Below are 14247 nucleotides of genomic sequence, written 5' to 3' on the forward strand. Positions count from 1 at the left end.
GTTTGCATTCTACGGCAACAAAGACACTCTCAAGCCAGAGTTCAACTAACTCCTAACTATCTACTTAAAAAAAAAAAAAAAAAAAAAAAGGAGTCTTTAAAAAATTTTTTTGGTTTAAATGTTCTTCAAAATTCTTCTACAAAACTTTGGAAATTCTTAATGTCTCCTCCATATTCTCCCACAATCTATTTGCAGGGAAGCAGAAATTTTCTTCAATTGATGATTAAATTTTGTTAAAAAACAACTTCTGTGTCGCCCCGTGGAAGGACATTTGGGGGGGAGGTCTGTACCGGGTGGTACACCTCTACGCCGCACATTTGAATTTTCCGCCTTAAAGTACTCCTCTACAGGAGAAACTGTTAACTTAAAACTGGATCTACTTAAACTTTTGCTCTGAAGATGTCTCTGTTATAATTTCGTTGTGTTTTTGTTTACTATTTATCAAGAAGTTTGGACATTGTCTCATAGATGTCTCTACTAAAAAACTATGATCATGCACCCTGGTGCAAAGTGAGGGAACTTTCTTGAAGATATTTTGTACTCATAAGTTTTCTAAATTTCGTTCTTTCATTTGTGGGTTGGCAAGATTAATCTTTTCTTTCCGCCAGTTTTGAAGTTAGCCAATCAATTATTTCTGTAATTAATTTTTGACCAATCGTGTCTTTCTTCCTCTTCTTCTTCTTCTTCTTCGATTTTGTGTGTAACTATGTACTGTAACCAATAAACGCCTGTGGGTGTGTCTTAATTATTCATGAAAGGTCTCGAATCTTCCCCAAGGGTATAAAAACTGATGATTTTCTTGTCTCTCGGCCACTTCATCAACATCTAACTTAGTGTATGAACGTGTAGCAGGAGGCAGGAAGTGCCTCTTTCTTCAGGCAGCAGTTTTTCAGTAAGGTAATGGCCACTTAACATCTTTACTTCTTGCTAGCTCAGCAGTTTAACCCGTGGGGAAGGTCCAAAACTTTTACTATGTAACCTATCTCTTAAAAATGTAAATTTCTTCTTATTGATGTAAAAACTTCATATATCTTTAACTGTAAATCGGGGATAGAGAGTGCTTTACCCTCTCGAGCTCCCCTTCATTTGGATTTGAGGCGACTACGTTTTTGTAACCGATTTTCTACTCTTCCTTAATGTGTTAAATTTATTCAGTATACGAGTCACCTCCATAGTTTGGGAATAGCCTGTTTCATCGGCCTAGGGCCTCTTAGGTTTTAAGAAGTTTCATGTAGGAGTGCAAATTCACGCCTCCATTCATTTTGCATTTTGGGCCATTAACTTAACCTATTATTTTTGTACAAAGGCCCAGTAGGCTGGGTACAAGATACCCCCGTTTCATGTTGTGTAAGTTGTGCCTTGATGGCAATTTAGGGTTGAGCCTGGTATTGCTTTTCATAGGCTTGGAAAACTGAGAGCGGGTCAACTCTTTTAAGTATTGGAAATGTACCTCTAGGAGGCTTGACATTGCTTGGTGGGAGCAAGTGCTCCATATTATTTGGGGATTTCTGCCCTGTGGTAAATATGTGTTTGTGAGCTGAGAGCTCAGGAATTGTAAAACTTGGGGGTTGAAGCCGAGATTGTTAAATTGCCTCTAAATCTTGGCTTTTCCTGGTCTTGTACCTGATTGTCGGTTATTTGTTGAATTGTTGTTATTTGTTAAACTTTGAAATTCTATGTGAATATTGTTGTTTTGCTATTTTCGAAAATATAACTTTTAATGCAATTTTAATTCTTATCTTGGCCTTGTAGTTAGACCCATTCACCCCGGCACCTTCTTTCACCTCTGCTAATCCACCAAACCATGGTAACAAAAACGAAAGCTTGACTTAAACTCTTATACATGAGTTACTGTTGAGTGTCCCCCCACAGGTACATTGAAACGCATTAAAATCAGTTGGACGCAGGGTTTGGCTTCTCCTTGTGAGTACATATTTCTGTTATAAAAGCTATAAGATCTTCTTTAAAGTCTTGATTTACAACAGATGTGAGAAGTATCATAAAACTACAGTGACAAACTTAAATAGTCTGACTATATCTTTCTGTTATAAGAGAGGGAATGTCAGATTTTTTTCTAGTTTGAAAGTCTTCGGTGTTGTAATATCCATTTAAATAAGTCCTATGTGGAACTTCATCTCTGGGATTTTAAAACTTATTCCTGCTTTGATGAATGCTAAGAAATCCCTGCAAGCAAACTGCAGCTCTTTGGATGTCAAGAGAGCTATGAAAAGAGGACAACCAATATCACACCACACCCAGGTGGATACCACTAAAATAGGAACAGTCAAATCATAACAATAACAAATAAGAACTAGTTGAAGGCGCAGAGGAAGCTGTAGGCAACATCAGGTTGAGACCAAAGAGAAGGGAAAAGAAGAAAGGACACTTGCAGGCTGTTTTATACTGGACAACTCAACACGAGAAGGTCCATCTATTGTAATCTAATCCTCTCTTTCTAGTGTATTCATACCTCCCATTATCATTTAATAAAGACCTTTGCCTTTATCAATCACTTTTGCTGGTCAGAATGAGATTTTCATAGACTGACTTAAAATATCTGACTTTTTTTTTTTAGTGCAATTAGTACTTTTCAATGTGTTTAATCTATATATATATATATATAATAACTTGTCCTGACTGACTGACTGACTGACTGACTGACTGACTGACTGACTGATTCATCATCGCAGAGCCAAAACTACTGGACGTAAAGAAGTGAAATTTTGGGGACATATTCATATTAAGATGTAGGTGCTCGCTAAGAGAGGATTTTTGGATATTCCTTCGCTAAGGGGGTGAAAAGAGGGGTGAAATTTTAAATTGAGTGTGTCTATATCTCGAAAGTTTAAAAGTTTACAGATGTAAAAATTGGTATTTAGAATCTTCTTTAAAAATAAGGAAATACGTATTTTTTTGTTTTCAGAAAATCCCAATAGGAGGGGTGAAAAGGGGTGAAAATGAGGAAAATGGGTTGAATGCCCTTAATCAGGATACCAGTACTTATATCTCAGAAACTGAAGATATTACAGACCTGAAAATTGGTACTTTTGATCTCTTTTAAAAATAAAGAAACACGTATTTTTTGGTTTTTGGAAAATCCAATTAATGGGAGGGTGAAAAGGGGGTGAATTTTTAAAATGAGTGAATCTATATCTCCAAACTTTTAAAGTTTGCAGATGTAAAAATTGGTATTTAGAATCTTCATTAAACATAAAGAAACAATTATTTTTTTGTTTTCGGAAAATCGCAATAGGAGGGGTGAAAAGGGGTGAAAAATGGGTTGTATGCCTTTGATGAGGCTACTTATATTTCAGAAACTGAGGATATTACAGACCTGAAAATTGGTGTTTGGGATCTCCTTTCAAAATAAAGAAACACGTATTTTTTTGTTTTTGGAAAATCCAGTTAATGGGGGGGGTGAAAAGGGGGTGATTTTTTAAAATGAGTGTATCTATATCTCAAAACTGTTACAGTTTATAGATGTAAAAATTGGTATTTAGTATCTCCTTTAAAAATAAAGAAACACGTATTCTTTTGTTTTCGGAAAATCCCAATAGGAAGGGTGTAAAAGGGTGAATAATGGGTTGAATGCCTTTAATGAGGCTACTTATATTTCAGAACCTGAAGATATTACAGACCTGAAAATTGGTATTTGGGATCTACTTTAAATGTAAAGAAACACGTATTTTTTCGTTTTTGGAAAATCCAAATATTGAGGGGTGAAAAGGGGGGTGAATTTTTTAAAATGAATGTGTCTACATCTTAAAACTTTAAAATTTACAGATGTAAAAATTGGTAGTTAGAATCTCCTCTAAAAATAAAAGAACACGTATTTTTTTGTTTCCTGTAAATCCCAATAGGAGGGGTGTAAAAGGGTGAAAAATGGGTTGAATGCCTTTAATGAGGATACATATATCTCAGAAACGGAAGATATTACAGAACTGAAAATTTGTATATGGGATCTCCTTTAAAAATAAAGAAACACGTATTTTTTTAGTTTTTGGAAAATCCTATTAATGGCGGTTAAACAGAAGTGACAAATTGGGGCAAATTTTTGAAAGATTATCTTGGAAACGTAAAATGTTACAGACGTAAAAAGTGGGTATTTGGAATCTCCTGTAAATGTAAAGAAACATAGGTGATTTGTTTTTGGAAACTCCATTTAAGGGGAACCCAAAAAGGGTGAAATTTTAAAATGAGAATTTTTACAGTACATCTAAAAAAACTTAACATGTTACAGAAGTGAAAAATGGTATTTTTATCTCTATTAAACCTAAAGAAACGTGTATTTTTAATTTTCGGAAATACCACTTGGGTGGAGGGGGGGGTGAAAGTGACTGAACATGGTGTTGAATTCTTTTAATTAGGCTACTGATATCTTAAAAATGAAGATGTTACAGACGTGAAATTTGATATTTGCAATCTGCTTTAAAAGTAAAGAAACACGTATTCTCGGAAAATCCAATGAAGCGGGGGGAGGGGGTGAAAGAATTGAAAAATTAATTGACTTTAATTGTATGAGAATATATACATCTAATAAAAACTAAAGTTGTTACAGACGTGAAAATTCATATTTGGATCTCCTTTAAAAACGAAGAAAAACGTGTTTTGGGGGGGAAACCATCTTGGGGGGCGGGAGTGTAAAGGAGTTGAATTCCTTTCATGAGGACACATAAATCAAAAAGTGAAGAAGTTAGAGTCGTGATAATTGGTATTTAGAAGATCCTTCACTATTAAAGAAACAAGTATTTTTTGCAATTCACTAAGGGGGGGGGGGGGGGAGTAGTTTGAAATGAAGTGACAAAAGTAAATTATATTTATGGGGATACTTATATCTCAAAACTGAAGGTAATAGACGTGAACATTGGTGTTTGGAATCTCCCTTAAACATAAAGAAACTCGCGTTCTTTTAATTTGGGGGGGGTTTGGCAGTAAAAACTAACAGCGGTGGGGTGTAAAAGGAGGTGAGACCAATTGATTTTACTGTTCTTAATGTACTTATAAGGATCCTCCGTTGCTCAGGCGGCAGCGCGCCGGCCTCTCACAGCTGGGGTTCCGTGGTTCAAATCCCGGTCACTCCATGTGACATTCGTGCTGGACAAAACGGAGGCGGGACAGGTTTTTCTCCGGATACTCCGGTTTTCCCTGTCATCATTCATCCCAGCAACACATAATAATAAGAAGAAGAAGAGGAATAACATTAATAATAATAATAATAATAATAATAATAATAATAATAATAATAATAATAATAATAATAATGTTCCGGATCGTCGTCAAATGTGCGGACCGCGCTGGAAACGGCTCCTGGACGGGTAATGACTTAGAATGCAGTCCGTCCGCGGGTTCAGTGCCGCCAAGGCACCCAATATGACACCACGCCGGATCTCCTGAAGGATTTTATCCAGATTAAAAATGATTAAAATAAAATACGGTCTGGCAAAGATTTACGGACCCAACTGACCGGGAAGAATACCTGAGCCTAGCCCGGGAAGTACGAAATCGATTGCTGGAAAGGAAGATTGAAAAATGGGAGGAAACGTGGCGTAATATAATAGAAAACGAGTCAGATCGGGAATATTGGTGGATTCTCGCTGAAAACGTGTCAGACCGCGAATTTCGGCGGATTATATATCTAAAACAATAAGCATTCAATTACAAATTTCAGTATAATACCGTAGCGAAGCACGGGTACCTTGCTAGTTTAAAATATTTGCCATTAAAATTGTTACACCAGGAAGGTAAGCAGAGATCAGAATCATATTTACAGGATAATGGGTGGAAGACATGATTTACTTTACAGGTAATTTTGAGGTACAGAGCATGCAGAAATTAGTACCCACAGCTGCCATCTCTGGCAGTAACAGTTGCAATCCAGCTGAGCACTGAGCTGAACTGAGCTTGATTGACAGATATATTACATCATTCCATACGGCTTCAACTCTATGCCAGAGTTCCATTGATCATAGTGGCTGGTGAGTGGTGGCGTTCCAGTCCCTCGGCAACCAATGACCGGGTGTTCTCATTGAGCAACAGATCTGGAAAACATGCAGGCCAGGTGAACAGTCCAACACCTCTCTTTATCATCGAAGGAGGTCAGGATAGCACTGGAAACATGCGGTTATGCTTTGTCCTGTTGATAGGTAGCATCACAGATACCTCAAAGAGAGGGCACAACCATGGGCCTTAATGAATCACAGATGTAATGGCGGCTGTCCAGATTACCAGTTATGCAACAACCTATACCATCACTACAGGAGCTGGGCTCGTACGACAATGATGAATGCAAGGTGACAACGTTCATCCTCCTCAGTACCTCCATATATGGATACGACCATCAAGATACTGTACGCAGAATGGGCATTAATCAAGAACTTGGAAAACTTGTAATATGAATTGGCATTAGTCGGAAAAGACGATGTGGTGTCACTCCTGTATCCACGGTCACCGTTCAACATACCACTGCAGGAGCATCTGCCTCTGCTGCGGCATCAAGGGAAGCCGCAACATTGGTCGCCGCTTTGACAGTCCGTGGTAGCGCAGACAACGTCGCACTATCCGTGCGGGCACTTATCATCCTGTTAACGAGTCAAGTTCCTGATTCAGGGTACATCACGGGCCTGTACTGAGAATATGGCTGTCCTTTTGGGTGTCAGTGGCCGGAAGCCCCCGAGATCCTGCATGGCGTTCTGTATGGTCCTCCTGGACCCATGGATTCCATTTTCGAGTAACAGTCATGAGATCCTAACCAAAGCAAGCAGAAATATTGTGGACCGGTAAACCACAGTCCCAACAGGCCATATGATCCTGCAGTGGGTCAAATTCAAACACGTGCTGGTAAGTGTTGCCCCCTCTTACACAAGGCATACCATGACCTTTACACAAACAACCAAGGCTTGAATGCGACTTCTGACTGTGAAACCCGCCGTGCAATCTTCCTTTCTACACGGACTGTTGATGGCATTACTCCTACCTGTACATGTGCTGAAAAATTAATCACTTGCATATTGCAACATGTATCTTTCATGCAAATTTGACTATTGTTGCCTGCCACCTTCATGGTGTAGCAATTTTAATGGCCAGCAGTGTATTTACAAAGCAACACTTTTCGTTTGTAATCAGAGTACATCCTCCTGTTGTATGCATGAAAGTTACTTAGTAAATTAATTATTTTGTATTTTAAAATAAATGAAAAATGCACAATCAATTCTTAGAATCTTCTTTACAGTATTTCAAAAGAACTTTAATGACTAGACTACCTGATATTTGGTATTATAGAATTTCTACACTAGTAGGTGGATCTGTACTTAATTTGAGAACAGGACTAGAAAAGGAATAAAGGCAATTGTTCATCTGTTGATAAACCTTACAGTTTAAAGAAAACCTCAGCCTCCAGAGCGAGAGAGGAAAATAAACTTAACTGTCATACCTTCTAGTGGTTGGCATCAGCATTTCATCCTCATCATCTTCGTCACTGTCATTGTAATCATCTTCTCCATCAAAAGCAGCATCTAGTAACAGAGTGAGTAAGTAAATGAATGGTAAACTTCAATGGGCGAGATTTGTGGCTAGCTGCACTGACAAACACAGAGTATTTCATCAACCATAGACAGGGGCTTCTTAGCAGTAATGGGGACTACTAAGATTTTTTGGATACACTTAATATGTATGTATGTATGTATGTATGTATGTATGTATGTATGTATGTATGTATGTATGTATGTATGTATTTATTGGGATGGTACATAAGTTTGTAGCATTTTTCCATAAGTTCATTAAACATATCAGATACACATACGAGGGACGTTAATCATCAGTAATATATTCTCCTTTATTATTTACAACAGTCCGCCAACGCTGGGGTATATATCCCGTTCCGCGCCTGTAGAAATCATGTGGTTTTGAGTCAAAGAACTTGTCAAGCCATGTTCGGAGCATATTTTCATCCACAAAGGAAGTTCCTTGAAGGTTGTTCGATAGAGAGCGGAAAAGTGAAAATCTGAGGGAGCAAGATCAGGAGAATAAGCTGGGTACAGAATGACTTCCCAGACCAACTCCTGTATAGTGTTTTTTGTCAGGTTAGCAGAGTGTGGTTGGGCATTATCATGGAGCAGCATCACTTCACCCAGTCTTGTTGGTCAGTTTTCTTGGACTGTATCTGCAAGATGTCTCAGTTGTTAGCAATGTCAGCAGTGATGGTTACACCTCACAGAAGCAATTCATAGTACCAGATGCATAACATTATCTTTTGTGGATGCACGCACATCTTTGTACGGAAAGTTGCTTTTTTTCTTTGGGCTCAACCATTCCTTTCTTTTCCTGATGTTAGCACCATTTCTCATCACCAGTAATGATACAGGATAGGAATGGTCCGTGTTGTTCGTTAGACAATCGATGACGAGTAAGCAGACATACACATATGGCCACCTGCTGATTTTTGTGGTTTTAGCTTAGAGTATGCGGTACCCATACACCCGATTTTTGAACCTTGCCCACTGAATGAAAATGTTGCATGAAGGTGGAATGATCACAGTTCATTTGCATTTGCCAGTTCTCGAGTACACTGATGTGAATCATCTGGGATTAATGCGTTTAAACAATCTTAGTCAAACCCCAAAGGTCTTCCTGAACTTGTAGAGTCACTAATGTCAAAACTATTCTGCTTAAAACGAGAAAACCATTTTCTTGCCGTGCTCTCTCCGATGGCATTATCCCCATACACGATGCAAATGTTTCTTGCCACCTCCGCTGCTTGCGTTCCTGTACTGAACTCAAAGAGAAGAATATGTCGGAAATGTTCCAATTTCTCTACTTGGCACTACATTTTCTAGTGTCCACAGCTCCACTCACTATCTGCAAATGACAAAACTTCAATATGTAACCTCAAATACAAACATTGAACTACAAATAAAAAATGACAATCGAAAAATAAACCCATAGCAACCGGAGTACCAATTCGCAAAACAAAAACGCTACAGACTTAGGTATGTATGTATGTATGTATGTATGTATGTATGTATGTATGTATGTATGTATGTACTGTCAAATCTCTTCTTTAACACATTTCAAGGGAAATAAACTAATTTTCCTTTAAAAAAAATGTCTACTATAAGCAAGGAAGAGTTGTGAGAAGATATAGAAATGCATGTTTTTTCTCTCTTTTATATTTTGGAACATTATTTATATTTATGAAGAAATATGTCTTTCAGCTCACACTCAGGTAATTTCAATTGCAATAAAACTTTTTTTGCTAGCAGTTTAACATCGCACTAACACATCAAAGGTTTTGGTCGATGAAAGGATGGGATAGGGCTAAGATTGGAAAGGTAGTAGCCGTGACCTTCATTACGGTACAACTCCAGCATTTGTCTGGTGTGGAAATGGGAAAGAACGAAAAACCATCTTCAGGGCTGGCGATGATGGGATTTGAACCCACCATCTCCCAAATGCAAACTCACACCTATGTGATACTAACTGTACGGCCAACTCGCTCGGTGATGAAAATCTAAAAGTTCTATGTATATTCTGTACTTAGTGATATTTTTCTTTCTTTTGTAACTAGTAATTATGAGTCTCAACTATTCTTTCCTCCAACCACAAACAACTATGCAGTTTTAAAATTTCAAAATGTGGTCAAATGTACAAAACTAAAATGTGTAGAAAATGTTGATAATTTACGGTCATGAAGTTGAAACTTTCCAGTACTTTGGAAGTATAATGCTATTTCATCAGAACTCTCTGCCCAGTGAAGGTAGCTGTTTGGAATGCTTAACTGGACTTACACTAAACCTTACAATTTCTTTGAATATGTTAGCACATCTCATTTCAAAACCTTGTACGTCTATATCATCTTCTGCCACTTTTCCCACAATCTGGTGGAGTCACAGATGTTTTGCCTTGTTTTACGAACAGATGACTGTCCTGATGCCAACACTGTATGGAAGGAGGTATTCACTACTGAGTTCTGCTGTGGTGGTTACTAGTGTATTCAGTACATATGAAGAGGAAAGTGTTGGGACAAACACAAACACCCAGTTCCTGGGTCATAAAATAAAAATTAACCACACAAGACTCAAATCCAGACTCCACCAGGAATCAAACTGAGGACCCTCTGAATCAAAGGCCTCAATGCTGACCATTCAGCCAAGCCACACCTCGTAACCCTGTACATAACTCTATGAAATAACTATAACCGTTCATTTCAACAACATTTGAAGGTCTGTTGGGTTGCTGTTGGTTCTCCACTGAAGTGCTGCCATTCTAGGAATTAGAATACTGCTTATAGGCTTGCATCTTATGTAAAACTTTATTTCAAACTTTTCTGAAGCAAAACAGTAGTATCAGGCTGCTGTTTTACCCAAACAAAACCAGCATCTGAAACATTCTCAGGTCCTTATGATTATCCATCTCACAATTATTGCCCTTGCTTGTAAGAAAATGTCTACCAAAACAACTTTTAGTCCATACAGAAAGATGTAATTTGGTAAAATTGACATTGAAAACTAATGATACCTGTAACTTGATCATGATACTTCAAACAAACAGGGATGCTGACCTGTTTGATAATTATGTGGGTATATGATAATTTTGAGATTGATACGGCAAAACAAATGATAATTTTGAAAACTGTTAATAATAACACCCATGCATTCTCACTGTGCAAATTTTTCTTGTTCGTATGCTTAGCAAGGTCGGATGGTTGATGATGATCATGATGTTGATGCTATGAACAGAAATCATGTGGAAGTATAATTCCCCTCGATAGCAACACATGGCAGTGATACGGTAGCCCTGTTCTTGCCTTCAGTGACAATGGTGAGGCATAAAAGAAGCTTCCCGAAGAAACAAGTCTAACCTGTTGAGGCACTAGCTGTAGTGTCTTGTGAGCTCTGTGTTAGGGAATTCTCTTTCTATGACATATTCAGGCAATTACTGTCAGGTTCTGGTGCCTTGTATAGTTTTGTTGACTGAATGCTGATACCACGTCACCTGCATACCTTTGTCATAATCTTGATGGTGAGTGGAAAAAAAAAAAAAAAAAAATTCTCTTCATTAAAAGTGCTTTTTTCTTAAACTGTACAATAATGATAAAATGATCCATAATTTTGAAGACTCGGTATGAAACTTTCAAAATCAGAGGTGAAGAACCCTGATGGACACCAAGTTCAAATTCCAGTTACCTTTGAATCTTTTCTTGCAATATCCTACAGCCTTAGTCATCGAAATGTGAGACTTACGAGTTAACTCTAACATGGGCGAGTCCATAGTTAATTCTAATATTTTGTTCTTGTTAATACGGAGTTAACTCTAATCAGACTAATAACATTTCAAAAAAGATGTTCAGAATGAGACCAATGGCAGAATTTTGCCCAATGAATTAAGTGTTCTCTAGAGCTCTGCTGTATGTCAACACGAATAACATGATGTATGGTACCGATTTCTTCTGTTTTCAAAAATTTACTGTCTTTGGTTGAATTTAATCCATGATGATGACAGAAGGTGAGCACCTATCCAACTACATTACAGTTGATGTGTACAGTAGTAATTTGATCATCTAACCATCTGAACATTTAGACTGGTAAGGCAAACAAGTTTTTAGGAAAGAGTTTACATACTCTTGTAAATAAGCTACTAAAGTCCTTTTTAAACATGTTGGCAGATAATATTCTGAAATCACTGAAAACTTTTCTAGAAACAAAAGCACACTCCATAAGATATTGGCAAGACCTATGTTTGCCTAAGAAAAAAAAGAAAAAAAAGAAAAAAATGTTTAATGGGGCAAATGACCAAATGTAATTACAGGGTATATACAAATGAATGATTCCTTACTTAATTCAGTCAAGGACATATTTCTTTTCTGACAATGAGAGACATGATATCTATCACATCGCTTGCCACACCAAAAGCACACACACTGAAGATCTGGTACATGATACGTCTTGCACTGACAGCACTTATGATGAAACCTGTGAACAGCAAAGCAGGTCACTGAATGTCTCATTCGTAACCACTATCTGTCCACTCTGTTGTTTTCATCACATCAGAAGAGTAGAAGACTTCCCATATTTCTTCTTTCTTCCTCTTCAGTTTGTCCAAGAGGTCTCCTTAGCTCGTCGTGTACGGCAGATGCATCTGAATCCGAAGATCTTCAATAAAGAAGTTTTCTCTTGTCATTTCATATACTAAACAAGATAGAGAGAATTTTGATACACTTAGAAATCTTTTTAAGTAGATCGCTTTTACCTTCTTCAACTCTTAATTCCTATTTGTTAAGATAGTCCCAAATGAGTTCCATTCTTTAGGTATAAATAATAATTTCGTGTTGCTATTTCTAGCCGGGTGCAGCCCTTGTAAGGCAGACCCACCGATGAGGGTGGGCGGCATCTGCCATGTGTAGGTAACTGCGTGTTATTGTGGTGGAGGATAGTGTTATGTGTGGTGTGTGAGTTGCAGGAATGTTGGGGACAGTACAAACATCCAGCCCTCGGGACACTGGAATTAACCAATGAAGGTTAAAATCCCCGACCCGGCTGGGAATCGAACCTGGGACCCTCTGAACCGAAGGCCAGTATGCTGACCATTCAGCCAACGAGTCGGACATTCTTTAGGTAACCACAGGTGTTATTTTAACCCTAAACAAAATCCTTGCGGTGTCGATAGAGATCTGGTTTGAGTGCTTGATGCTGTTGATTGCCAATATTCCAGCTATGATTCTCTCTCTGATGAGTTCCCTGAACACTATCCCTCTAGTCTGCATGGTTATTCTTAAATATTTACATTTGTTGACTATGTTAATTTTGGCATCCTCACATGTTAAAGTTTCTTTGTCTGAGGTTCTGCCTCCCATTCTGAATATCATACCTACAGTCTTATTTTTGTTGATAGTTAATTGATTCTCATCAGACCACTTAGTTTGTCCAGGGATTCCTGTAATTGTCCTAGAATCGGCGATAACAAGACCATGTCATCTGCGAAGATTAAAATCTTGACTTGTTCTGAAGTGGTGGCTTGTACTACATCATGTGTTCCTATATTAAATAATAAAGGGCTTATATGGTCTCCTTGAAGTACTCCTACAGTCTGCACTATGAGTTTTGATATTAATAAATTATCGACCACACCGACATAATTCTCTGATAAAATACTTCTGATTATCCGCAAGACATAATGATCTCCTATGATGTTTTCTAACTTATCCAATATCAGTCTCCTGCTAATCGAGTCAAACGCTTTTTAAAAGTCTATGAAAACAGCATATAGCTTCCTTTTTGGAATTCTATATGTTTCTTCAATTTCTTCAAGAAGACATTTAATTGCATGAAGAGTCGATCTTCCGGTCCTGAAACCAAACTGTTCCTCCGGGATGCAGTGCTCAACTAGTTTTTCTAATCTCTTTGATATTAGTTCTGTGAAGATTTTAAATAGTGTGTTTCCTAATGCAATTCCACAATATGAGTTTGGGTAATTTATATCTTCCTTTCCTTTATACAGAATTTTTAATATGGAATGTCTCCATGTATGGGGTATAATTCCTTCAGTTAGACATTTATTCAATAGATCTAATATCAGTTCTTTCAACGTCATCCAGCTTGCTTTGATGTGCTCATAGGAGATCAAATCGTGACCAGCTGCTTTTCCGTCTTGCTTTTTTTAGTATTATATCTTTTATTTCAGTTATTGTGAATAGATCCAATTCTAAGGAATTATTTACTCTATCATTCTGCTGTCTGGTATCTCTGGATTGTAGGATATCTGTAAAATGTGTCTCTCATGATTGTATGGCTAGATGTCTTGGAAACAGCTGTTTTGCTTCAAAATTTTAAATGGTTCTTTCTTAACTAGTGCTATCAGTTCTTCTTCTTTCTGACTGTAATGTCACCTTGCCTATTTAATTATAATTTTATATATTCTTCTTTTCTCAGCATATTCCTTTAAGTTTTCAACAGTTGGTAAATTCTTTGTTTTATGTAGAGCTTCAATAGCTTCTTTCCACTTAGAGAAGCATAGTCGATTGAACCAAGGCTTCGCCTTCCTTATAGGCGACTCTTGCTATTTAATCTCATGTTTAATGACTTCTTTTATTCTTTCCAGTGCTTTATCTACATTGCTCTTCTTAATTAGTTAAAATATAATAGGTATTTTGACCCTGTTGTCATTAAGTTTTTTCATACCTAGCTTTCTCGACGATGTTTCCTGAGGTGCTTCTCCTTCAATTTCAGTTGTTAATGCAAATGTCATTTGTACTGA

General features: G+C 37.5%; 1 protein-coding gene across 2 annotated transcripts in view; it reads right to left on the minus strand.

Moving 5' to 3' along the window:
* Positions 1–14247, minus strand: part of LOC136878853 (DDB1- and CUL4-associated factor 6) — a 213665-nt gene that overhangs the window by 39950 nt on the left and 159468 nt on the right. For both annotated transcript variants that reach the window (XM_067152392.2, XM_067152391.2), the window contains exon 11: positions 7430–7511. In XM_067152392.2, the coding sequence (XP_067008493.1) occupies positions 7430–7511 (82 nt within the window). The remainder of the gene's footprint in view (positions 1–7429; positions 7512–14247) is intronic.

This window comes from Anabrus simplex, chromosome 8 (genome assembly GCF_040414725.1).
Source record: "Anabrus simplex isolate iqAnaSimp1 chromosome 8, ASM4041472v1, whole genome shotgun sequence".
Lineage (NCBI taxonomy): Eukaryota > Metazoa > Arthropoda > Insecta > Orthoptera > Tettigoniidae > Anabrus > Anabrus simplex.